The sequence below is a fragment of the Cyprinodon tularosa genome, unplaced genomic scaffold (genome assembly GCF_016077235.1).
Source record: "Cyprinodon tularosa strain WSP-4 unplaced genomic scaffold, ASM1607723v1 ctg505, whole genome shotgun sequence".
Lineage (NCBI taxonomy): Eukaryota > Metazoa > Chordata > Actinopteri > Cyprinodontiformes > Cyprinodontidae > Cyprinodon > Cyprinodon tularosa.
Window position 1 is genome coordinate 944,515 of NW_024039236.1, and position 24,874 is coordinate 969,388.

Genomic DNA, 24,874 nt, shown 5'->3' on the forward strand with positions numbered 1-24,874 from the left:
CTTTGTTTTAATAACTCAATGTTTATTTTAAAACAAGTCTAGCCATTTTGTCAGCAAAGACAAAGATGCATTTGTATTGTTTATCTTGTTTGGACTCACCAATAAGGCCAGAGTAAGCCAGGAGGCAGTCGGCGTAGTTTTCCTTCAGACAGCCTGACAGTGAGCGAGGCTCTGACATGCAGTTCACAAGGAAGTCAGCCAGTCGGGACCTAAAACACACACAAAACATCTTTAGTAGGGTATCTCTGTTCTGCCACTCTGCAGAATCTGTCAGTTCAATCTCTAACGTTCTGCTCTCTCTGCTTTTTCTCATAGTAGCTTCATCTGGTCTGTTCCTGTTTGGCTGTGACTCCATCCTGGAGAGAAATATCAGCTGTGCTGCTGCCATCAACACCTTTGTTTCTAGATGTTGGAGCTTGGCCTGTTTTCCAGTGTAGTCCTGTTTCTCTGACTGTGACTAACTGGATGTGCTCTCTCCGTCCTCTGACATGGGAGCTTGCTCGGTGCTCGTCTGCCTGGCTGTGTGTTTCCTGGACGGGGCCGCCTGTGGAGCTGGTTGACAGTTGCTTTTTGTATCTATGCTTCTTTTTCTATGTCTGCTTCCGTCTCCTTGAACCCCAGTGGGCCTCAGCAGATGGCCGCTCACACTGAGCCTGGTTCTGCTGGAGGTTTCTTCCTGTTCAATGAGAGTTTTTCCTCTCCACTGTCCCTACAAGCATGCTTAGTGTGAGGGATTGCTGAAGAGTCAAAGAGTCGATGCAATCAGCTGGTTTTCCTTAGAAAACTTTGAATCAATCTGACTGGATGATCTGGTGAACTGAAGAGAGCCTTGAGATGACATGATGTGAATTGGCGCTATAGAAATAAACAGAACTGAACTGAACATGACAATCCTACACTTGCTCGGACTCATACAAACTATATTCTATATACTGATCATTTCTAGTAAAGGCATCATAGCTTTTAATTTGGACCTTTTAGATGTTCTTTTTCAGAAAAAGGTTCATTTTCTTGTATAACACTCGCAATAGAGTAATTAAACCAGTACACCATGTTATGAGTCAGGGGTCCTAACTCCCCTGACTCATAACACTTTACTGGCAAACCTCGGATTGTCTTGCCAGTAAATTTTTGATGGAAGGAATGAGAGATGCCAAAAGTCTTGAAGCAAGATTAAATTAGTAAGAACAATCTGTGTCATTGGTGTACTTTATGAAAGACGAATGTGGATATGAGAAAGAGCTTTAAACTTCTTTTTATGCCACTCAACAGGTGTTTTGTAGGCTTAATATAGCTTTTAAAGAAATGATAAATATGGTATCATATTTACATTGTTTTTCCAGCTAAAATGTGACCTTTGCAAACCTTTAGCCATAAACACTAACCATCTTTTATTCTATAGACAGGAAGTCACTAACTGTCCAGAAAACCCGTATTTTGTGAATACTTGTAGACATATTCAGTGGTGAATTTGGCCATTTTGGGGCCCGTCAGTCTTAATGAAGGCTCTGATTTGTTGAGTTGCTGAAGTTTTCCTGCAATATTATGAATCAGATGGAAGCACAAATGAGGCTTTTACTGAAGCACCTTCCCTGGCTTTCAAAGATAAAATATGAAAGGCAGATCCTAAAGCGATTAATACCAAATGTGCTTATTGTTCATGGGGGAGTTATCAATCAACATGCATCCCAGCCTGCTTATGACTGAATGAATGATGTCCACTGTAGGAGGAAAGAGAAGGTAAATCCCTTTTAAAGAAAAGGTAAGGATGCTTGTAATATTTTGACAGAGAAAATAATTCATAGAACTTAATATTGTTTTAACAATAAACACTTTGCTGTAAATGATTGTGTATCAATCAAAAAGGTTTACAACTACTTACTTGTTTATTTTTCTCTTTTAATTAGCTAAATAATGAAGAAACAGAGTTCACAATTACTGAAATAAAACAAAATAGTACAGAAGAATTTTATAAAGCTTTTGCAATATTGAAAAAATATATATTTTAAGACATTTTTTTTTTTTAGTTTTTGTTTTTGCAATTCTCTGGAAGAGATTTGCAAAAACTTCTAAAAAAATGTACTCTAAGGAGATGGTAAGTTATCCCCTCATATCACACTAGATTTCAGCTGTTGCATTGTTGCTGACTAGCATGAGTGAATAAGGAGTGAATTTTAGAAACAGAGCAAAGGGCCTTGCAGAGAACTACAGACATTATAACTCACAACATTAACATGATGCAAGTTGATGCAGCGGCTACAGGGAATCTTAAAGAGATTTTAGACAATCATAGCTTTGCAGGTTTTTACTGCTGTCATTTAGCCACATATCTTAAATAATACATAATAAAATTTGGTTCAACATCAGGGCTGTCAAAGCATTGACAAAGAAACTAATGTTGCATTCACAAAAAATATGCTATGAAAAGTATGTGGTGGACGCGCATCGGGGGGAAGGAGAGGTCCTGCAGAGGGTTTCCACTGTCTTAAAGGGTCTGAGCAGGACCGTGGTCAGACCCTTTAATTCAGTGAAACAGTGGGTGTTGACTGGGAAGGGCCATTTTTAATGGCTGCTACTGTTTATATATTTAAAGGTGTTACACTTCACAAAGTTTACATAAAGCCAGAAATATATTTTTTTCATCCAGAAAAATCTGGATGCTCTGATCCCTCTACTAAAGTATTTTGTTAGTGGACTCTGGCAAAAGTTTATAAATACCAACAGTATATAAACTACAAAACTATCTGGCAAAATATTTTCCATTCCATATTCTGATGCTTTTGAACAACCTAAAAGATGCTTAGATTCAAATGGTAGCAAGAAATCCCAGACATGGTTGGCTATCGCTGGATTCCCTGTGACATGTTGGTATGCGGGGGATCTACAGCTCGGAAAACTAGCAGAATATGTAAAACTTGGATCATAATTCTAATGAACTGACAGCATGGTTGATGTTTGGAGGTAGACCTCGCCCTTTAAAAGCATCTAATAACATTGTTTTTCACATTCATCACAGCTAAAAAAAAAAAGACACTGTTACCATCGCATTGTACTCAAGAGATCTGCAATATGCGTCAAATGTGACTTCGCACAATTTGCTTGACATCAATGAGTCAATAAACTGGTTTTCCTAAAGCCCCTGTCACACCTTGCAGATTTAGCCAGCGTATGCCTGACGTCTCAGAATCTCCTAAAACGCTGAACTTTCTGTGTGTATTTTCAAGTTTGGGCGTATTCATAACGAGTCCGGAGCGAATGTCTGACGACATTCTAACTTATGCATAACGGACGGCAGCATCACGCACAACAAATGTCACAAGCCAGTGTCCTAAGGGGGCAATGTGCCTGGACACGCCCGCCAGATCTGTTGATATGCGTTGGAGAGAAGTTCTTGATAAGTTATGCAGCAGTTATGAACAATTTACTCAGAGATTTAGGATAAGCTAGACGGCACGACTTTTGAGTAACTTAAACATTACATATGTCAACCATCATATAACCTGGAACTTATGGCCCACGTATGGCATACGCTGGCATACGCCTCAACGTGCTTGCTATATGTTGACGTGTGCCACAATGCCAGCGTGCTCATAACTTATACAAATCTTACCCATAACGTACCCATTATGCCAGTGTTTTTGCCAATTGTCAAGATGAGACAGGGGCTTTAGATAGAAAACTTGACTGTATGATCTGGTTGAATTGTCTCTGTAAAGTGTCTTAAGATGACATATGTTGTCTGAATTGGTGTTATTTAAATAAACTGAATTGAATGGAATTTATTTACCCTTGAAATACATTTTGGGTGAACATTATTAATATTCTTCCTGATATCAATTTTCAAGGACAACTTAATCTAATGTAAAGGATAATGTTCAAAGATATTATTCAAGACAAATTGGCACCACATTAGGCAGTACTTGTTCTTTAATGCACAGTATTTGGGTATTATGGCTTCATAAGTTTGATGTGAACACATACAGTGGCAGTGTTTTACAGTAGCCAAGTGAAAGCGAAGCATTCAAGCATTGATTAAGAAAAATGTTGTCATTTGAACTCTAAAGAGGTCTTCCATTGGTTTCATGCAGACTCAATCAATGAGGGGAACTACGAAGGCGCTCCCTGTTTACCTGCTGAAAGTATAGAGATCACAGATATTGCTGTCAGTCACAAAGCTAAACTTAACTGGGAATTTGTAGGAAATTAGGTCATCACAAGCTGTACTGTTTATGTGGATGTTTGCGCCATAGAAGCTTTGACTCATCATGGTAGGGGGGTGGATAGTGTTGGAGGTGGATGGGCAGCAGAACATCCACCTCAAACTGCATGCATAGAGGAACTGTGACTGAGCGAACATGTAAAGATGCGTTAAGAAAGAAAATATTATTGTACAAAACTTTGCACAACACTGCACATAAATCAACATTTTCTTTTTTTTCTTTTATTAAGCCTGGAGGGCTGTCAAATGTAAGTATGCAATAGATCATCCCCATAAACACCTTCTTACTCTGCATGCACTCCCAGCATGATCTATCTAATCCCAGCAATCTGGAGCAGAGTAGTGCCTAGTGAGCGGAACAGCAGCCAGTATACCAGACCTGACATATGCTGCAGGAGCCTGTGGAAATGCATGGCTTTAATCTATCTGTGCTAACTGACAAATGGACTGGGAGGACGCTGCATTGCAGTGAGACCTGTTGTTCAGCCCTCAGCATATGTCTGATAGATCAAAAGCACCGTGGAGGGAGAAAAAGAGCCAAAGATTGAGGGAAGAGTGAAAAATCTGTTGTATGAATTTATTGCTGTCATGCCGCCTGGTGTTAAGAAGAGACAGAGGCAAGAAGGGGAGGGAAAAAAAATCTGAACGGAGATCATTTATAATGTCTAATGCTTCCCTTTAAACTCGGCTGAATGTGGGCCTTGCAGAGCATGGGTCAAAACGCACACAGTCTAGTAAAGGTAATGTCAAGATGCCTGTATCTGAATCACTTCACAAAGTGAGAACGAAATCTGCACCGCTCAAATAAATGCGTCATTCTGGGAATGAAGGTAAAGCTGACAGGTTATGTCTTGTGCCTAAAGACGGGGTGTAATTGTGAAAAGGCTTGACACGGGCACGCTGTTGAATATAATGGTACAGGGAAGCAGAAGAACATGCACACACTTATCCTAACTGGGCTTGGTTTTTAATGCTGTGCCATGAACAATAACAAGCGTTCATTAAAAACATCCTCCAGAATTTTCAACACCAGTTGCTAATGTGGACCCTTAATTTACTTTGACATAAAGAAAGCTTCAGTGGCAACATTGCTTTACTGCACCATATTGGAGTTACTGTTGTTAGCACCTTTTGAACAGTTCTTAAAATATGAAAAAAGCAATTAGCAATATGTTTATATATATATTAGCAAACGTGAGGGAAAAAAAGATGGTAGACTTAATTATTAAAATGGATTTAACTTCAATGCACATTCACAACAAGTGAAATAGTCTAAATTAGGAACTGGTCCAGGTATGCAGACATTTAGATTCAGTTGTTCGGGTCACAGTGCTGTTTGTACAGTAAGGAGGGTCTCTAGTTTCAGAGGTAGGTCTAAAACTTCCCCTTCAGATGAAGTTTATTGTTGTGGCTTTGGTTATCCAGAGCTGTCTCTGTCTGTCACAGTGCTTTTGTTTAGTAATGAGAAAGTCCTTAAAAGGGTTCCTAACTCGGTTACTGATGCCAATTACTTCACGTCCTTTGTCAATAGAGAGTCCTTCCAGCAAATTCAGCTGATAAATCCTTTCTATCATCTTTTTTGAAGGATAATTTCTTTAAGAAACTTAAGTGCAGCACAAAAAATGTTTCTTCTATTAGCCACATTTTGTGTTTTTCTCTTTTTGTTGCTTTCAAATTATTATAATGATAAGTTTGGCCAAAAACATCCAGTTTCCTTTATTCAGACAAACAAATGGACTCACTCATAGAGGAAGCTTTAAAGAAGCTTGCGAATTTAATTATTTGAAATTGACTAAAAACATTTTTCATGGAATTGTCTAAAGTGTTCTTTTTTTCTATAATTTACAACAACTTGTAATTTATGCCAATACAACATAGCATTTTGAGTTAATTCAAAGTAAAAAGGAAATACCTCTGAATAGAATCATTTGGATAAAAAGGACACACAGTGTTGTGCCATTATCAGTGTTGTGCCTGAACGCGTTCATTGAACGAAAGTTCATGAACACGTTCATATTTTGGGCGAACGTGAACTGAACGTACTGTATTACTGCCTGATGAACGTTATTGTGAACTCGTTCATTCTGGTGTCTGTGAACGGCACGCTCTCTCAGTTCAACTCCGTTCAATAGGTTGCCAGATTTCTATAGAGCCCTCCAGGCGAAACCCCGGCTAAATCACACTGTAAACAAGCCTTAATATGTAGCGGGAAAAACACCCAATCTGGCAACACCAGCTACCAGCGTCGTAGCCTACAGCCGCGTGCGTCATCAAAACAAAATGCAGCGTGGAAGCCACAGCAGCATGGAGGCGACCGTGGAGGCGACAAAGCAGCAGTATGATCACTTAAAACAGTTTTATGACCAGGTGGTCGGTGAGGATGATGGCAACTATCTTACATTTCTCTGCAAACTTTGCTCGCCGGCTTTCAGTAAAAAAACCGCACTTCAGTAACCTTAAATTCCTACCTCAGCCTGGTCCCTCAGTTTGTGTTAGTAAAATCTTCTTGAGCGGAGGTCTTCAACAGGGGATCCACGACCCCTAGGGGGTCTTCGGAGGTACTGCATGAGGGTCTGCATGGTTAGTTGATATTTTTATATTCCCCCCCTGCAAGTTTTTCCCCCACTAATTGAAATGTCTTTAAATACTCATTAACATGAAATCAACACACTGCAGTAAACAGATAAATGGAAGCAGAAGATGTCTTTCAGTTATCAATGCACACATTCAGCGACACACAGGAGCTCTTTCAAGCTGGGCACCGTTTCCTTCACAACAACCAGGAATCAGAATCAGAAAAACTTTAATAATCCCAGGGAGAAATTAATTTCTTTACATTACTCCATCTGTAATAGAGTGACTATAGGACACAATTTCATACAATATATATAGTTAGGGGGTCCCCGCTCCATCTCGCCATCAGTTTGGGGGTCCTTGGTCTGGAAAACATAGAAGACCCCTGTTCTTGAGGGTTTTACTACACTGTTAAAAAAGTAAATGGCAATTGTTGTTCTAACACACAATTGTATTGTAATCCGACTCAGAAATATAAATTTGACATCTAACAAATAAATACACGTTTGCCCAACTCAAATTCTCAGAAGTTGGTTTAACAAGGAGTTTTAAATCGCCTATACAAGATTTTTTGAGTTCCCTCAACTGTAAACTCATGGGCATGCGCACTGCTTATGTTCATGGACACGCCCACTACGGTACGGGGTTTCCTATCCCTTTCTTCAAGGGCACAGCCTTTTTCCCTCGTGTTTGAGAAGATTGGCGGACATTGTGATTTATGCATCTGGAGAACCACGGAGGAACGACCCTGGGACCTTACCAGTTTTCCCGGTGAGTGCTGCAAAGTACAGACAGTTAGCGGTTAGCTCCGTGAGTTAGCATTCCCTTGTGGTGTATTGCCACCGAGTTGAAGCATGAGTTCACATGTTTTTCACGTTCTGATGAAAGGAAAAGCAGCGCACGTGCGCGTTTATAATGCGCGTGTGCGCGTGCGTGTTTATGCCGCGCATGTGCGGGTGAGTGTTTATGCATACAGAAAAGAGTGTGCCTGTTATTTTCATTGTACAAATGAAAAGAGACATTAAGTTGAGTGTAATAACTTATTAAATTTCTAAATTGTTTCATGTAGTGCAGTGTTGTTGCACTCAGGCACAGAATATTACAAGACTACATTATTTTACTTTCTTAATCCGATGTGGGTATTTACTGTTATTTACATTATTTACATGTGGATTTTTTGCTTTCATGATTTTATTTGCTTTACAAGAAAAACAGTGACATTAACATTTTATATGTTAACCCTGTAATGCAGCAGTTAATTCGTAATGAGTTAGAAAAGTTACATTACACACTGAAATTTATCATACTTGGAGAGATATAAACTGTACAGTTAAGAACAAGAAGTGAATGGATTTAACTAAGCCCTGTTGTGCTATGCAGGCTGGGTTTTTTGGATACCCTGGATTCTGGATTTTCTCCTTAAATGGAGATGGCGAGCCAACCGTGTGAACATCTGGATTTGGACTGAAGAGAAGGATTTGGACTGAAGAGGACTTTCTTTTTTTGCATTCATCGTCCTGTCGGAGTGGTAGGACTAAAAAGAAAAACTCAGAGATAAAAAGGGAAAACCTTTTTCTTTTTCCGTTGGGAAACAAGACATTTTTATTTCATTTTATTTTTTTTAAAAGGGTGCACCCAATTTTAAGAGACTACAATTGAAAAAAACTAACTGAAGGCCGTCCAAATTTGTAAAACTGTTATTTTTTCATATATGTTAATACACTTACTTCACAAAAAATTACCTGTGTGTTTTCCTCTTACTAAAATGGTGTCTTACTGTTTTTTCCCTCATCATCACTCTTACGAATCTAGAACATTCTGGTCCAGTGTCAGGTTACTTTGATCTGTGCAGTTAAGATTATGTTGTTGAACATGGTTTTATACTGTATCTATTGATGCAATGTTTGGCTTGAAGCAATAAAAATGTTGTATTAACATAATTTTTTGTGTGTTGAATGATTGGTAGTGAAGACGATTGGTAGGACTAAAAAAACTGAGTTGATAGAACTCAACTTGCAGATAACACTACAAAATCTGAGTTTGTAGAACTCAAAATCTATATGTCAAACTCATAAAACAAAGTTGATAGAACTCAGAACTTAAAGGTGAAACTCAAAAACCTAAGTTGGTAGAACTCAAAATTTCTATGTAACACTCCAAAAACCTAAGTTGGCAGAACTCAAAAATCTTTGTAAACTCAACCACAGTGAATTTAAGTAAGGAAAACTCAAAAAACCAAATGCATCACGTTGCCTAGAAAATGTAAGTTCTGTCAACCTCTATTTTTTTTTCAGTGTATCCATGTAACTTGTTTGTTAAACCTGCCTGGTATAATTTTCCAGGATTCCAGTATTCCTTTTTAGTATGTATTGAAATGGAATTTCAAATGGAAAAAAATTATTAAAATAAAAAAAAACATTTGCACCTTAAAGACTACTTTCCTATTTTTCTTTTAATAATTACTCATAAAAAAGACCATTCAAGCAGCACATTTTTCCTGATGTTTTTGAGAATATACTGTAGGGGTGAAAGCTGCAGCTGCTACTAGTGTGAAGTGAATGGACAGCAACAAAGCGTTAAAGCAACAATGGGGAAATGCTGTCCCCTCAATGCTAATGTAAACCCTGGTTGGATAAGGATTCAAAACTGGATATGAAGATGAAATCTGACGCACAGTTTCAGTGTTACAACTGATAAAATAATTGCTGCCTGTGGTTCTACAGTAGGCTATGGTGTAATTGAGCAATATATGAAAAAAAAAAAAAAAGAACTATGAACTAGTTCATTTTTTGGTTTTGAATTATGAACTATGAACTGAACTAGTTCATTTTAAAATGTGTGAACTGAACTTTGAACTAGTTCACGTAGAAAGAGAACTTTCCCAACACTGCCCATTATCGTGGTTTTGGACATTGGGGACCAGTGTTTGTGCTTCTTCTTAACATGGAAACCTGAGAAGAGGTCGCAGTTTTGCCTCATAAACAGCTGTAGGACCTCTGCAACCAAATAACTTAGGAACTGTAAGCCCAAGTTACATGTGTGATACATTATTTGAAACCTAACACCTTCTGGTTTCTGAATATATACATTAAAATTGAGTGAGTAGAACACAGCCCAAGCTGCATCAGTTCAAACAATAGGTGTTATTTGAACAGTAGTAATAAAGACATGCTTGCTTGTTGTGGCTGCTTTTTCATGTTTACATTTTGACATGTGTTTGATGTGCTTTGGTGTTCGATGTGTCCATAATTAACTTGGTTGTGGAGAATCTAAGCTTTCCAACGATGTCCAACATGTACATTGGTAAACATTTTACCGGTGGAATTTTCCTGCGTTCTGAGTTATTAGTTGTAAACGCTTTAAAAAAGGGTCGCCCGTAAGGCTAGAGAAGGTGTTGTCAGGGTTCTGCCCTCTGCTTGGGTTTGTTTTCTAAGTTTATTTGTGTTTTATGTACTTTGTAGTTTATTTCCACCAGTGCTGAGTTCTTATCCTCTGTCGCCCCCTTGTGTTTGTTTTCCTCTCCCCTGGCTTCCCCCCTAGTTGGTCCTGCCCACACCTGCTCAATATCTTCTGATTAGCTTGTCTTGTTTCAGTCTCCCAATATATAGCTCACCTCTGCAGTCACTCAGTGCTGGTTTGTTGTTTGTTGCTTGCTGGTCTCTGGTTCCCCACGTGAGTTTTCTCTGACATTTTGGTTCTCTGTATTTTGGTTCTCAGTATTTTTGAGATCTGCCTCCTGATCTCTGCCTTTGGGTCCTCAAAAACCTCATCCAAACATGACAGATGTGGATATATACAAATGTTTGGACCAAAGAAACACAGTCTAAGGCAAAGTTCACATTGCAGGCCTTAATGCTCAATTCCGATTTTTTTGTGAAATCGGATTTTTTTGCGTGTCCGTTCACACTTCCAAGTATATGCGACTTGTATGTGATCTACTGTGTGAACTGAAAGCGTTCAACCGAAGTGTCCCGCATGCGCACTCGAGGACGCGATGACGTCACATGTAGCAAGCGTCCTCAGTGTTTGCGGAAGTAAACATGACTCGTAATACCGCAGCGTATATTGCGTTCTTTAAGTTCTTCTCCAACAGGAGCAGGCACATTACGAACGAAATCTTTTTAAGAAGATCAAAAAGAAAGAGAGCCAGATTTCTTGCATTGGCGTTTTGTGGGGCAGTAACAGCAACGTCCGTACAGAGAAGTGTGTGGGTGCGGAGTCGAAGCCAGGAATGGTGGGATAGCGATGTGAGCGGCTTTAGTGATACGGAGTTCCTTCATAACTTTCAAATGAAAAAGGCGTCTGTGAACGGCTCTCTTTAGCGCTCTCACGCAAAGACACACATCTTCGGCGGGGCATACCAGACGCAGATTAGTAACGTTTAGTAACATTTGTCAAGTATCAATGACGTGTAGGTGGGATGAATGCGACCTGGCCGTACAGACACAGGTCGCATTTGAAAAGATCAGATACGTATCGGATTCAGGACCACATATCCAAGTGGCCTGGGTCGCATTTGAAAAAATCCGATCTGTGTCGTTCAGACTGTCATAAAGAGATCAGATACAGGTCACATATGGGCAAAAAAATCAGAATTGGGTCACTTCAGGCTGCAGTGTGAACGTAGCCTTATTAACTTATAACAGCTTTCTCTCCATTGATTGTCTTTGTCTAACCAATTAAATACTTAAAGCTCAAAGCTGTTTCCTACCTGCAGATGTAGTTGGTCTTGCAGGTCTCCTGGAGTTCCAGACAGTTTGGTTTCTGCTTTTCCTCATAAGAGCAGACAGGAACGATGGTTTGACGCCTGCGTTCAGAGCACGCCGTCTGGTCACTGACGGGGCATGAGCAGAACAGCATGCCATAGCTGTGCTTCGGAGGAACCTGTGGAGCAAAAAACAATTGAAGTTGAATTTTCAATTAAGTTTGTCTAATTGCTATTTTCACTTTCCATGTGGTTTAATGTTTAGTATCCATCTCTTTCAGGAGGGAATACACTGCTATGATATTCTGTCTCACTGCACAGTATGTGTCTCATAGTGTTACTTGTTAATACAAGGCCACATTCACCCCTATTCAACTCAATAGGCTCTATGCACAGCTCCACTACTTCCTGAATTTAATGCAGCTCCTTTGTTTCCTGTCTTTCATGATTGGATGCACTGATTAATCCAGGTGTGTATGACCTAAGTAACTGGCCAGACACACCTGGATTAATCAGTTCGTCCAGTAATGAAAGACAGGAAACAAAGGAGCTGCATTCAATTCAGGTAGTAGTGGAGCTGTGCATAGAGCCCATTATACTTTATTCAATTATTAATTTATTAATTAAGGGAAATGTAGTTTCTCATAGAGCAGTGTTTCCCAACCTGGGGTACTCGTACCCCTAGTGGTCCTGAGTGCATTGAAAGGAGTACATCAAAAATATTTTATTTCTTAGTAAAAGAAATAAAGTAGTAAGATAAAATAGAGCTGGGCTCAGTTTGGCTTTGTGAGGAACCATTTTAAAAATTAAACAAGCTTTTATCAACAAGTACGTTTTTCTTATATGTTTGAGTTCATCAAACTAAGCAGAGGAACAGACTGGATGTAGAGAACAGCCTGCTATCACCTCTTTTTAACAGTGAGCTATCGGAGCTCATCAAAGGAAGCTCAGGTGTCTGGATGAAAACAAAGTAAAACTAATTAGGTCAGCCTGACAATCATTTTTGTTCAGCATTTTGTTCTTAATTCCTCAAGTTTAAATGTGATGGGAGAGATACTCAGAGGAGCTCCAGATTTGTAAATACAGGTTTATAATATCATTTTATTTTACATTTATTTCTATTTCTTACAAACTTTCAGGTAACATATTTATTATGTTTTTTTTTTTGTTTCATTGTGAGATGTAAAGGATAAAATGATAAGAATTAAATGCTCAAGTCCAAAGATTAAGTAAAATAGTCTTCATTTCAGTTATTGTTCATTCCACTTTTTGATATGGCTCTCGCTTTCTGGGAATTGAGTTTCTAGTTTTCAGTTTTCACTATCTGAGTAATTCTTTTTTGTTGATCTTTGGTTTATTTTCCATTTTGTGTTAGATTTAAGCCCGTCTTTAATTGCTCTCTGTTGTCTCCTTTCCCCTATAGCTCCCTTCTAGTCTCTCCCATCCACACCTGCTCCATATCAGCTGATTAGTCTCTGTCTCCCATATATACTCTGCTTGTGCAGTTCTTCAGTGCTGGTTCCTTGTTGTTTTTAGTTGCTTCCTCATCTCTGGTTTTCCCTGATGTTTGCTGTTTTTTTTGTGTTCTCAGTATTTTTGTGTTTTTGGATGTTTGTTCAGTTTTTCCTTAACCCTCAAGAACTCATCTCTGCCTAACTCATCTCTGCCTAACTCATCTCTGCTTTTGGGTCGTCAAGCAACCACACCCCCCTTGTTGACACTTTTGGACAACCATCAGTACTTTTGACTGAGAAGGGTACTCATGGTGCGAAAAAAATTCCCTATAACTGGTCTTTTTACTGCCACAGATTACTTTCAGGAGTAATTCCTTAAACTGTTGGTAAAGATTCTTAGTCATACAGGTCATAGTTTATTCCAAAAGGTCAAAAAACAATCCACTGGACTTTGTTTACAAGTATGAAGACGTTTCTCTTCCCATCCAGGAAGCTTTTTCAGTTCAAATTCAATTCATAAACTGTTACTACAGTTTGGAGCTTGAGTTTATACTTCTTCATTTCTACCAAAACCTGTTTTGATGAGTGTTTGAGGCCATTGTCCTGGTGAAACAGGAACCTATGTACAATTGTCAAAGAATATTAATCTAAGGTGAAGCTTTAGAACTTTGACAACAATGTTTCACTCCCAACCCATCAGATATTGATGCCTGGTCAAAGCCCCCTGCACATCAGGAACTGATGTGATGGAGGTACCCCTAATGTCATATATTATTGCACAGGTTGCCTGGCAGGTCAAAGACACTGTATGCTGTGACACAGAAGTGATCTGTGATGAACATTTTAGCCTAGAAAGTTATTATTGTTAGCTCTGGGAGTGTAGGATATATATATGTGTTTGTCTAGATTTTGGATTTCGGGGCAGAGCAAGGGATGGGTCAGTGCTAGTTTTGCTTGTTTGCAGGAAGCAAGAGCCTCCCATGTCATACAGGAAATACAATTCTATGTTCTCCCTAAAGTCTACTTGGAAAATGGCTGGAAAACATGGTGGGATGTCTGTCTTTTTTTTTTATTCCATTTTTTAAATTCTATTTAAGAGAAAATGGGTCCAGTGCCTGCTGAAAGACATGGCTTCAATGATCTATATCATCTACAAAAGCAAAGAGAAATATTCAGCAGTTTATAAACCATAAACTCTCCTATCCATAATTACACATTTCGTTTGTCTTTTAACAGGGTGGATGACAGAGTTCAACCCACATTGGAAACATGTGTGACTTAGTGCAGCAAAGGTGGATGTAACTCTTACTTGGGTTGCACAGGAATATGGCATCCATGTGGCTGAAGCAAAACAAACATGGCTGTGCCGGTTAATGGATGGAATATCGGGTACTACTTTTATAAAAAACGAGCAAATGGACGCAATTTTTTACCTTTGTGGATTGGAAGATGTTTGTTCGTTCCCCCGACCGGATTTGGTAAGAGTTTGATTTATCAGTTAACTCCACTAGTAGTGAAACAAGTGAAGCTCCTCCTGCAGTTGGCTCAACACTTGAGATGGGAGACAGTTACCCAATCAGCTTGAAGAACTGGACTGAATGTCCGTCCCTTTTGCAAACACTTTCTACATGAGGCTTTGGAGTAGTTCAACTTGAATTCTACACAGTATCAATCTGGCTGTGTTCCCAATTGATGGAATGACAACCTTCCCAGGGAGTTCAGCTACTCACTCAGGGGAAAAATAGGCAGGAAACGACCTTTCTAAAATTAGCGCTTATAGACAATGGACGGCTTGTAATTCCTTTCTAGTTCACCGGGAAATTTAAACGTGTGCACATAGTTCTTGTCTCTAGAAAGTTTAGCTGGATTATTATGTAAAATCAGTAAACCCCCAGAAATGTATTCAGCGTTATATACTGTAACATCTTGTAAGACAGGAATACAATAATTTTGATAATATTTTCTGTGAGGTCAGAATTCTATCAAAAGTGCACATGGATAATAAATACTGATGTCACAAGCATGAGTGCATGCTACTTCTCTGCGCTCTCGGCTTGCTTATTATGCATAGTCTGCATCAAATAACACAAAAGAACACAATCCGTTTAAATCAGCGCCATAAAAAATTCAAACAATGCCTGCTTATGTCGGGTAAAGCAGAGAAGTCAACAAAATACACCAGTCTAACATTAAAAACCTTGTGCATTCTTTGTAGTTATTTTCATTCCTTTCAGGTTGAAACAGCAAGATTATAGTGCTGAACATCATAGGGGATGGGCCGCCAAAACAATGATGCTCGTCACTTTAGAAAATGAAAAAGACAACAAAAACTTACTTTGTGCTCGAAAATCACAGCCTTACCAAACAAAAAAAGGCCGACGGTTCAATTTAAGTTTTGACAGTTCCTCTAATTTATCTACTCGACAAAAAATTCCTCTTTTGGAAAACAATTTCTTGGTGGAGGACATAAAAGTCTTGCTTGATAACAGCTGTTTTGCATTCAGTGTCAGAGGTGCCTTGCCTTGTCAAAGAACTGCCGCAGGGCCTTGTGGCACTTCCTTTTGTTGCAGATTTCGGCGGTGGAGACGCGGCTGGTGCACGGGCTGATGTACGCCGATCGGTACTTCTTGCATGTGTCATTCAGGTTGCAGGCTTTGGCGGCGGTCAGGCAGTTGTTCTCTCGGGCCACCGCCGGCTCACCTGTAAGAAAAGACGAATGTACTGAAACTATTGTGCAGGAACTGTTAAAGATATTTAAATATTTACAGAAAAAACAAACAGAAACAAAATGATCTGAATGAGTTAGACAACAACTGATCCTATCTTTATGCAACAAAATCTGCGCAACTCCCAAAGCGACAGAGCAGAGATTTAAAGAGATAAAAACAGCTGCATAATGAATGTTTACTCTCATCCATGTCAAAGAAAAAAACAACTCAAAATCACTGAAACTCTGAATAGTTATATTTTGAAAACATTTGTGTTTGTACGGCGTGTGTCAATGTAGAGCTCCTATATTCATCAGCATACTACTTATCTGTCAGCTCACACTAATTGCCTCTGTTCTCCCCGATCCACCATTAATTAACGTTTCCATAGACTTTTCTCCCTCCTGAAGTAAGTGTGGCAAAATGAGCATCAATTAAAAAGAGCGAAGCTTGGCGTGACAAAGATGCAAGAAGGAGGGCGGCGGAAGGCCAAGGTGCAAACCGCAAGTTCTTTATGTTGAGCTACCTAATGGGAGCTGTGTGTTAGATTAAGCAGGCGGTTAATCAGAAACTATGTGTTAAGGAAAGGAAGGAGAAGCAAAGAGGGCTGATGACAGAGTGGATGCATTTCACTTCAACATTAAAAACAACTTCTTCCTCTAAGCATTCGGATGGTTTTATGGCTCTAAGGCCTTCATAGTATTTTAGTGCTTTGTTTTTTGCCTTTAAACAAACAATAATTTGGTCATATCTTGTATAGATCCTCTCCGCTACTGACCAGCCATGTGCTCAACTTAAACATTATGTCTATTGTGAATTAGGTTGGGCACCAAGAATTGACTGGAACTGGTTCTACCTTTTAATTTCTCCCAGAATCACTCAAGGACTGTTTGTCATTCGTTGTTTAGCGTTAGAGTCAGAAGGCTGAAGGTAAAAACTCTGCATGGATGCCTTCTTTAGCACAGCATGATGCTTTATCCTCGATCTCTAAAACTCAGCCCACAACTATGACAGAGTCAGAATACCGTAAATGAAATAATAAAATTGTCTTATACTGTATGGCACGAGTAAATGTTGTTTATAGGTTTTTGTTGTTTAATTGTTTTATATGTAGAAAGCTCTTTAGCCTGACACAAATTTCAAAAGATTTAAATTGAAGTTTATATGTTTGATATCAATATGTACCTTGAAATTAGGTGTGTTAATTTTGTGTAATATTTATTCAAAGTTAACAGTTCAAATTCATGAAAAGGTTTAAAATATTTCCCTCAGAAACAACTCTGGTTAGCCAGCTCCTTTAAAAATGTTAACTATTTCGACCCCACATCCGAAAAACATGGAATCAATATTTGGTTCAAATTCCGATTCCTTGAATCAAAACCAGGAATTGGAAATTGAACCAGAATCTTTCAAATTCAGAAGATAAACAACACTATTCACAAAAGGGGGAAAGGCTACCATAGAGGCAAAATCCATGAGCTGTCCTTAACGAGACCTGAGTTTATTCTCACACTCATCTTAAATGCCATATTTGCTGATCTTATTGCCCTGGACCATCTGAGTTTTTTTTACACCACACTTTAAACCTCCAACAAACACAGAGAAACTCCCATTACTGCTCACCGTATGGAATAAAACTAGCACTGAATACATCTAAAGAGTTCTCTCTAAAAAAAGACAACAATTATTTCACCTTTTTTGTGTTTATTTTACTATTTCTACTATGGTTTTGTTTAATAATTAAACCCAAAAGTATCTGTTCTCCTTCTCTGTTAAGTTTTGAAACATAAAATGATTCAGGAATCATGTCTTTAAAGAGTTGACGGCCTGTATTTAAAAAGAAAGTTTAAAGGTTTATGGAAAGAGTCTAATTAAGCTTGAACTATGGGCAGCTTTCGCACAACTTTTGACTCCCAAAGAGAGAACAGTCTATTTAAAGATAACAACATCATTAAGAGAACCCTGAATAATAGCTCTTCACTAGACAGTCACAATAGTGGAACATAGGTACAACTACATAGACATAGACAGGTATGGGGCATTGCAGGCTAACAAAGAAGCCAAACGACCCCCATTCCAAAAGGTTGGACCTGTTCATCCGTTTCTATTTGCATGTTTTCTAAACTAAAACAAGGCTTTGTTGGGCTGCTGGATGAAACCTGGAACTAAACGCTATTTCTGACATTTTGAATTTAAAAAGCTTCCTGGATGGAAGAGAAATGTCAATGTAAATCTAAGTAAGTAAATTTTTCCTAAAACAAGTGCATTTCTTCTTGAATTGAGCAGGTAATTAAGACTTTTTGCCAATGGAATAAGACAGTTTCCATTTAAAATAAGAAAAAACAACTATATTCTCTTACTTCAAGTGCATAATATCTAATTTATCTTATTTTAAGGGTAAAAATGCTCATTCCATTGGCAGATCATCTTATTTTCCTGCTCAAATTTAAGGTAAATACACTTGTTTAAAGACATTTTTACTAATTTTCAGAGCGTTTTTGCAGTGAGTGGATTGTTTTTGAACTTTTTTGGAATAGGTTTAACTACTGTTGGCTTAGCTTATAAATATGAGTGCAAAACACTCTTATATTTAAGAGCTGTAGAATTTGATTATTCACTATTTCTGGAAAACTACACTTTCCTTTGTGGTTATTTCAGAAAACACAAACTCTGACTATTTTGATCCTGTTCTCCTAAAACTTTAATTCAGTTTTCATTTCTAAATTTACACTGATGTTAGAAATAATTTCTTTTTAGAAAGAAGTGATTCTGGGTAGTCTAACATATCTAAACTGATTTTTTAGATGCATTCTCTTCACTTTAAGCCCAATACTAAAGCTGGCCCTCGCTGTCATCATGCAGACCAATGAAAAGGCGTCTTCGCTCTTCACTCCAGGAAAAAAAAAACACCCCAAAAAGTGAAGAGAATATGGTCTGTAAAATCAAATTGGAAAAGATTGCAATATGTAAAACTGAATTTTAAAATAAAAGAATATGAAAAAATCTAAGATATCAAAAGAAAAGAAAAAAAGCAACGTTACTTTTAAAACCTTTTTTATATTAGGAAGTGTTTCAAATTGAATTTCTAGATTGCATTTTTTATTTAGTTCTATTTAAAAAACATGTTCTTTGCTCACAACAATAATAGAACAAATTTCTCTCCATATTTATAAAAGCATATAATTCAAAGCTGCACCTATATTTTGCTACAAACTAGCCTTTTCAAAGAAGTCTTTTTAGATATTAAACATTCAAATCCTTCAGCAGCTGATGTCAAACTAAACCAACCCCATGGCCATGAAGGTGGAGGTCCATTCAGTGCGCCGCTGTGCTCCACAGCGCCCACTAGTGTTGGCAGAAGATCTGCTGAACTCCTGTTGCACTCCTGGCAGATGGCATTGTCTCTCAGAAACACAGACACACTCAAACATTAACATAGACTCAGCGTGCTCCGACAGGGCTCGCACCCGGTTGGGGCCTGGGCCATCTGGAGGCCTGGCGGGGGGGGGGACCTGCCCCCCACCACACCAGAGAGCTCATGTTTCCGATTCAGTCTCAAATTGATTATCATGTCGCCTGTTTCCTTCCAGTGTCGCTGCTAACCCCCCCTTACTCTCCTTAATTACAGATGCCATGGGAGACAGAGGGTCACAACCTGACCTTCCCCCTCTTCATACGCCCCTTCACTACTCTTACAATCATCCTCTCTCATGTTTCTCTTCCATTCCCTTCCTCCTTTTCATTGCGCCTTACTTTGATTTCTGGTACCCGTGCTTGAAGCTCTGGATGTAAACCAATCATTAACTCCTTTCCTCTCTTCCCATCATCATCCATCTCTTAACTTTGCTCCTATCAAGCTTTTGTTTGTCTGCAGGATCTCTTTGCCATCTGTCCTTTATTTCCCCTTTAGAGTAAAGTGCGGCTCTTTTATGGTCTTCAGGGTTTTTCTAACATCAGTTAAAAATATACAAAAAAGCATTATGGCTATGATGAATGGGAATTTAAAGTAAAAATTCTGCTTCTCTTTTGATAAAATTTGGCGTCCCAGTTACTTTCACTGTAATCTCCCACTGTTTTCTTAGCAGTGTTTGTCTTAGCGTCTGGCAGAACCTGTCCTCATCCAACCGTTTAGGGGTCAGTTAGAAGCTGGGAGCACTTGACTGGTGTTTGTTTACACTTTTCCTGCTGGGGGCTTTCCAGCATTGGAGACAGTCACTGGATGCATACTGCGCCATTGGGCCACTGCCTATAATTCTCAAGCTCTCTGTTTGCTAAATGCAATAAATACAGCTATTTGTCCTAGAGGCACGGCAGCCAGGGATTACAAGCAAACCCTCGGCCACCCAAGAGCAGGCTCTAAACAGCACAATGTGAGGCAGCAGTTTCATACAAATGAAATGCAGGGCCTCTTACATCGGTTTGCACTGCTGGTAAAGATCTATATAAAGCCTGAAGATGGATTCATCACCTGTTGCTGTGGCATTCTCTAAACCTGAGGCAAATGTTGTCCAAGTTAAAATCACTGCTGGAACAATTTTTGGTACTTTTTCCAGCGATATCCAAACTGATGATGTAGAATTTTCACAGGCTTGAATGTTCTCATGCAAAAACCTCTTAAAACTACTTGTTTCCAACTCATCAAAGTGAATAACGCCAGCAGACTCTTTCAAATCGCAAGCAAAGGAACAGAGCAGCTTCGTGCCCAAAACATCCAGAGCGTCTCATTTCAAAATACACCAACGTCTAAATTGAGGCATTGGACGCATATTTGACGCTCAGATTGCATTTGATGTGTTTATTGGAATGCTTGTTGATAGGCCTGTCGCGATAATCAATAAATCAATTAATCGCACGATAAATAAAAACTATCCACGTTATTTAATTTATTGGCTATATCATCTCTGCCTGTGTTTTTCTCTTTCTATTGCTGACTCTGGTTGAAAAGGCTTAACCCCAGTGCTATCCACTGACCCCTCACCTTCCTCATGTTTGAGAAGGGAGTAAGAGTGGACTATCGCATCAGGTAGTTAGAGCGCATTTTGTACTTATGCAGCTTTAGAACCCTGTGAGGAGTTAGAGGAGTTAGCGAGGTAAAAAAAAAAACATCTTATGTTGGGGTGGAAAGCTCAAAATGAAACTGGTTTCGAAGTGGAGCGCAACAGCCGCAGTGTAGGAGTATTTCAGATTCAAACCAAATGACAGAGGCGAACCGTTGAACCTATGCGAGCCAGTATGTCGCGTTTGTCATAAAACAGCAGCAACTGAGAGCAGCAATACAAACACTCAGCAAAGTTTCTCCAGCTGGGGACAAAAAGTACAAGCGGTGGCCCGCCTGCGTCTTCCAGTTTGCGACAGTCCACCATCACTGAAGGAATTAATCTACAGGCAGCATATAAAAACGACGGCGCAAAGTGGCGAACGCTCACAGACAGCTTGGTTAATTTAATTGCTAAAGAGATGCTTCCATTTAATATTGTTGAAAAGCCGGCATTTCGAAAAATGTTGCAGACATTCGATAGACAGTATGAACTCCTGGGGAAAACATACATATTACAAACGTGATACGTCTACATACAACGTTTTTATTTCCACTGTTGTTCTATCTTGTGTTTAGCTTTTATTCAAGTGTATTTTTAGTTAACAGAGACTGAGAGTCCATTTAATTTTTATTACTCGTTTTATTTTGTTAACCAGTTGCAGTGTTAAGTGTTCTGTTGAAAATAAAGTGTTTATCCTTGGCAGGAAAATGCATGCATTATTATGTCATTTCTATTAAATCAGTGTAAAAAGGTCTTAAAACAATATTATTGTTTATCGCAATAATTTTTGAGACAATTAATCTTTTAGTTAAATTTGTTATCGTGACAGGCCTACTTGTTGACATTTTAGCTCAGTTGCTCGAGAACAAAATGTTACCTTTGAAGTCTGAAGAAAGTTTAGAAAACTCCAGGAATACGTACGTGATGTAAAACAGATAAGGCTGCTTTTCTTGTTTGGACAAAAAAGTCGTTACAAAGACAGCATCTAATGTTTGATACGAAGACTCAATTAACACCCAAAAGCCCCTATTTGCAGTATGTTCCTAAAATTAACCATTTTAAATCCTGTACATTCCTTAACATCCTCTTCACCTTGCCTGGTGGCAGATTCAGATTATCGAGCATCTAAACAATTTGGTCTATTTATGTCCCAGAGCATTAATCTTATGGATTACTAATTAAAGGTTGTTAGGAACTCTGACCAACTTAGAAGAGCTTTTAACAAGTCTCCTCCTTTCATAAGGTCCAAACAACATACAGCCAAGATCTTATACTTCTGGATCCCCTCATTCCCCAAGGAATCAAGTCAAACAGTTGAATGCGTTTCTTCACTACCAAAAAGAGCAAATGAACATTATGAATCCTGTAGCACCCTGCTGAGGATGTGGAGCTGCTCCACTGTTTCATGGCCAAGAAAATCACACTGTTCCTCAAAGCCAAAGTTATTTGCAATGAGCAACTTTTGGCATAGATGGATATAATTTGCATATGATTTGGAGAAACAGACAATAGAACCGTTTCAGTCATTAAGAAATAAAGACCTACTTAGTCAGTTGTAGGGTTGTCAAAAGTATAGATACTTAAAAAAGTATCGATACTGAAACGTTGTATCCGGATACAATACTCATTTTCAAAAGTATCGATACAGCCATCTAAACTGCAGAAAAGTGGAAAATGCACTTTCTGAACACTGTGTGATTGAATAGTTCTGTGCATTTTTCAGTTTCAGACTTTTTTTTGTAACAGGTGCAGCTGCTGAGAATTATTTTTGTTTAACTTGTTTGCCTAGTGTCATTGTTATGTCTGCAAAACATAGCCAAGGAAGGAACACTTAATTTTAATTTTGTAAGTTTTTTTTTATCAAGCTTGCTTAATACTGTGCACAGCATACAACCTCAAAATATTATTCTTATTGTTTTTTTTATTTATTTATTGTATTTTTTTTAGTAATGAAAATATTTCTGTTGAATTTTAGAGTCTTTGTTTTTATTCTTGTGGTATCGAAAAGGGTATCGAGTATCGAATATTTTACTTAGTATCGGTATCGAGTTGAAAAGTTTAGTATCGTGACAACACTAGTCAGTTGTAGGGTATGCCAGAACCTGAATGATTCCTTTTGATAACACAATTGTTCAAAATTGCAAAAGTCTAAAATGACAAAGGGATGAAAGGTGATGTATTCTAGCCTTCTGTTTTAGCAACATGGAAAGCAAAGTAAACATGTCTTCCTCAAAAACTATGGGTTATGTATCTTTATTATTCCTCGCCTTCTCCAATGCTAAATTTAAACATCCCAATTAAACCGAAAACATCTTTCCCACCCCTGTAATCTTCCTCACTAAAGAGTGTTTGGCCCAACCTGCTAGCGCTTAGCTACAATGCTGGTACTGATCAAAAAATGATCAGGCCGTTGGGGGCTGAGGGACGCATAACTTGAACAACCCACCCCTGAATGAACTTCTCTGCACCTCACTCTGCTCCGTCAGACTAAAAGGAAAACCAGACATCATGAAGTTGGCCTAAGATCCGTTCTCTGCCAAACTGCCTCCCTTCGTTGATCATCTGTGGTGAGTTACACCACCCTCTGGTTTAATAGGCTCTACACCTGAAAGTGCAAGACAAGCAAAATCCAGGGAGTGTAGAGGCCGAAAAGAGCCTCGAGGTTTACTCATCCTTCTTTACATTTACTTTTTCTTTTCCTTCTGAACTATTCCCCTTTTTCCTTCTTTTCAATGCTTTTCTGAATCTCTCTTGGCCCTCTGCACCTCACTTCCTGCCACTTTCTCTGTAGTTAATAATCTGGCTCTTTCTCCAACTGTCCCAGTGCAATAAAGCCACATGGCACTTGCTTCAGCAAATGACATAACTCCTAGCTGCTAGTAATTGATCCCTGTAGTACAAAGTCTTTCTTCCTCCTTCTTTCCAACTCATCGGTCGCCATCTTAGCCTTCTGTGTTACTGCTCCTCCACTCCAACACATTTTCTTTTCAGCTTCCTTAAATTTATTGGACCTTATTGGCTCCGATTCCAGTGAAATCTGCCAAAGACAATTATTTCTGTGTCTCCCATTGCTGTTTTCATTTTCCTGACACTGCACCCTAGCACATCAGCTGCCAAAAAATAAAATAAATAAAAAACTCGAACTCTGCACCTAATTTCATTCATCTTGCTTCACTAACGTTACAAATCAGGTCTGAACAGAGGCCCTTTCCTGAATATATAACATGTTCCAGGCACCTCATGAGCTTCTTCAATTTCATACTTCAAACTTGCCTGAAATGTAACTTTTTCTACAAATTGCTCATCTTCAAACATGGGATTATAGGTTCTGGAACTGATGATGGGGTAGAAATACATCCTGTGGGGAAAGGCTGCATGCTGCCATATGAAGTTTTCTTACTCTGAACTTTATGATGGCCAATCCTAACTAATTCCTTTTTAAACCCTCAGTTTTTTGGGGGTTTTTTTTCAATATCAAAACTACCTAAAGCCGGGCATACACTGGGCAATTTGTTCAATCATAACGTGCAGCCATGGCTCACACTGTACGATGAAACCGCAGGGTTTAAAAGTTCACAGCTCACGATGTTTGTTCTCACATCCGACACCCGACACTCTGATGCGATCTACCTGCTACTGTACGTCTACAAAACCAGTGGGACTCAGCTCCGCAGTGAGAACGAGCTACTCTGACTCGTCTGAATAGTCCCACAATGCTTCTGGGCTTTCCTCTGAAAGGAATAAGAAGAATTGTTGTTTGCGCACTGAGTGATTTGCCCACGACTACCTTTCCACGGCCGACTGAATTTCAGACATGTTTGATTTTCTCCCGACTGCACGATTCCTGATGGGGAGGTGGTCGTTAGCGGCTGATCGCCCCTCGTTACCCCCTGTATACTACATCATGCACCATCAGGCTGAAAGTCAGGCTGAAAAGGGGAAAAAAATCATATAGTGTATGCCTGGTTAAGGATACCTCTAAAGCTACGTTCACACTGCAGCCTGAAGTGACCCAAATCCGATTTCTTGGCCCATATGCAACCTGGATCTGATCTTTTCATGACAGTCTGAACAACACAGATCCGATTTTTTCCAATCCAACCAAGGCCACTTGGCCATGTGGCCCTGAATCCGATACGAACAGCCAGGTCGGATGAATACGAACGCCATCAATA

The 24,874-nt window shown here is 39.0% G+C and overlaps 1 protein-coding gene across 2 annotated transcripts in view; it reads right to left on the minus strand.

The window, feature by feature from the left end:
* The window catches only part of gfra1a (gdnf family receptor alpha 1a), a 176,613-nt gene that overhangs the window by 40,256 nt on the left and 111,483 nt on the right, over nt 1-24,874 (minus strand). For both annotated transcript variants that reach the window (XM_038303133.1, XM_038303134.1), the window contains 3 exons: nt 15,474-15,652; nt 11,505-11,677; nt 100-209 (listed from right to left, as the gene is read on the minus strand). In XM_038303133.1, the coding sequence (XP_038159061.1) occupies nt 100-209; nt 11,505-11,677; nt 15,474-15,652 (462 nt within the window). The remainder of the gene's footprint in view (nt 1-99; nt 210-11,504; nt 11,678-15,473; nt 15,653-24,874) is intronic.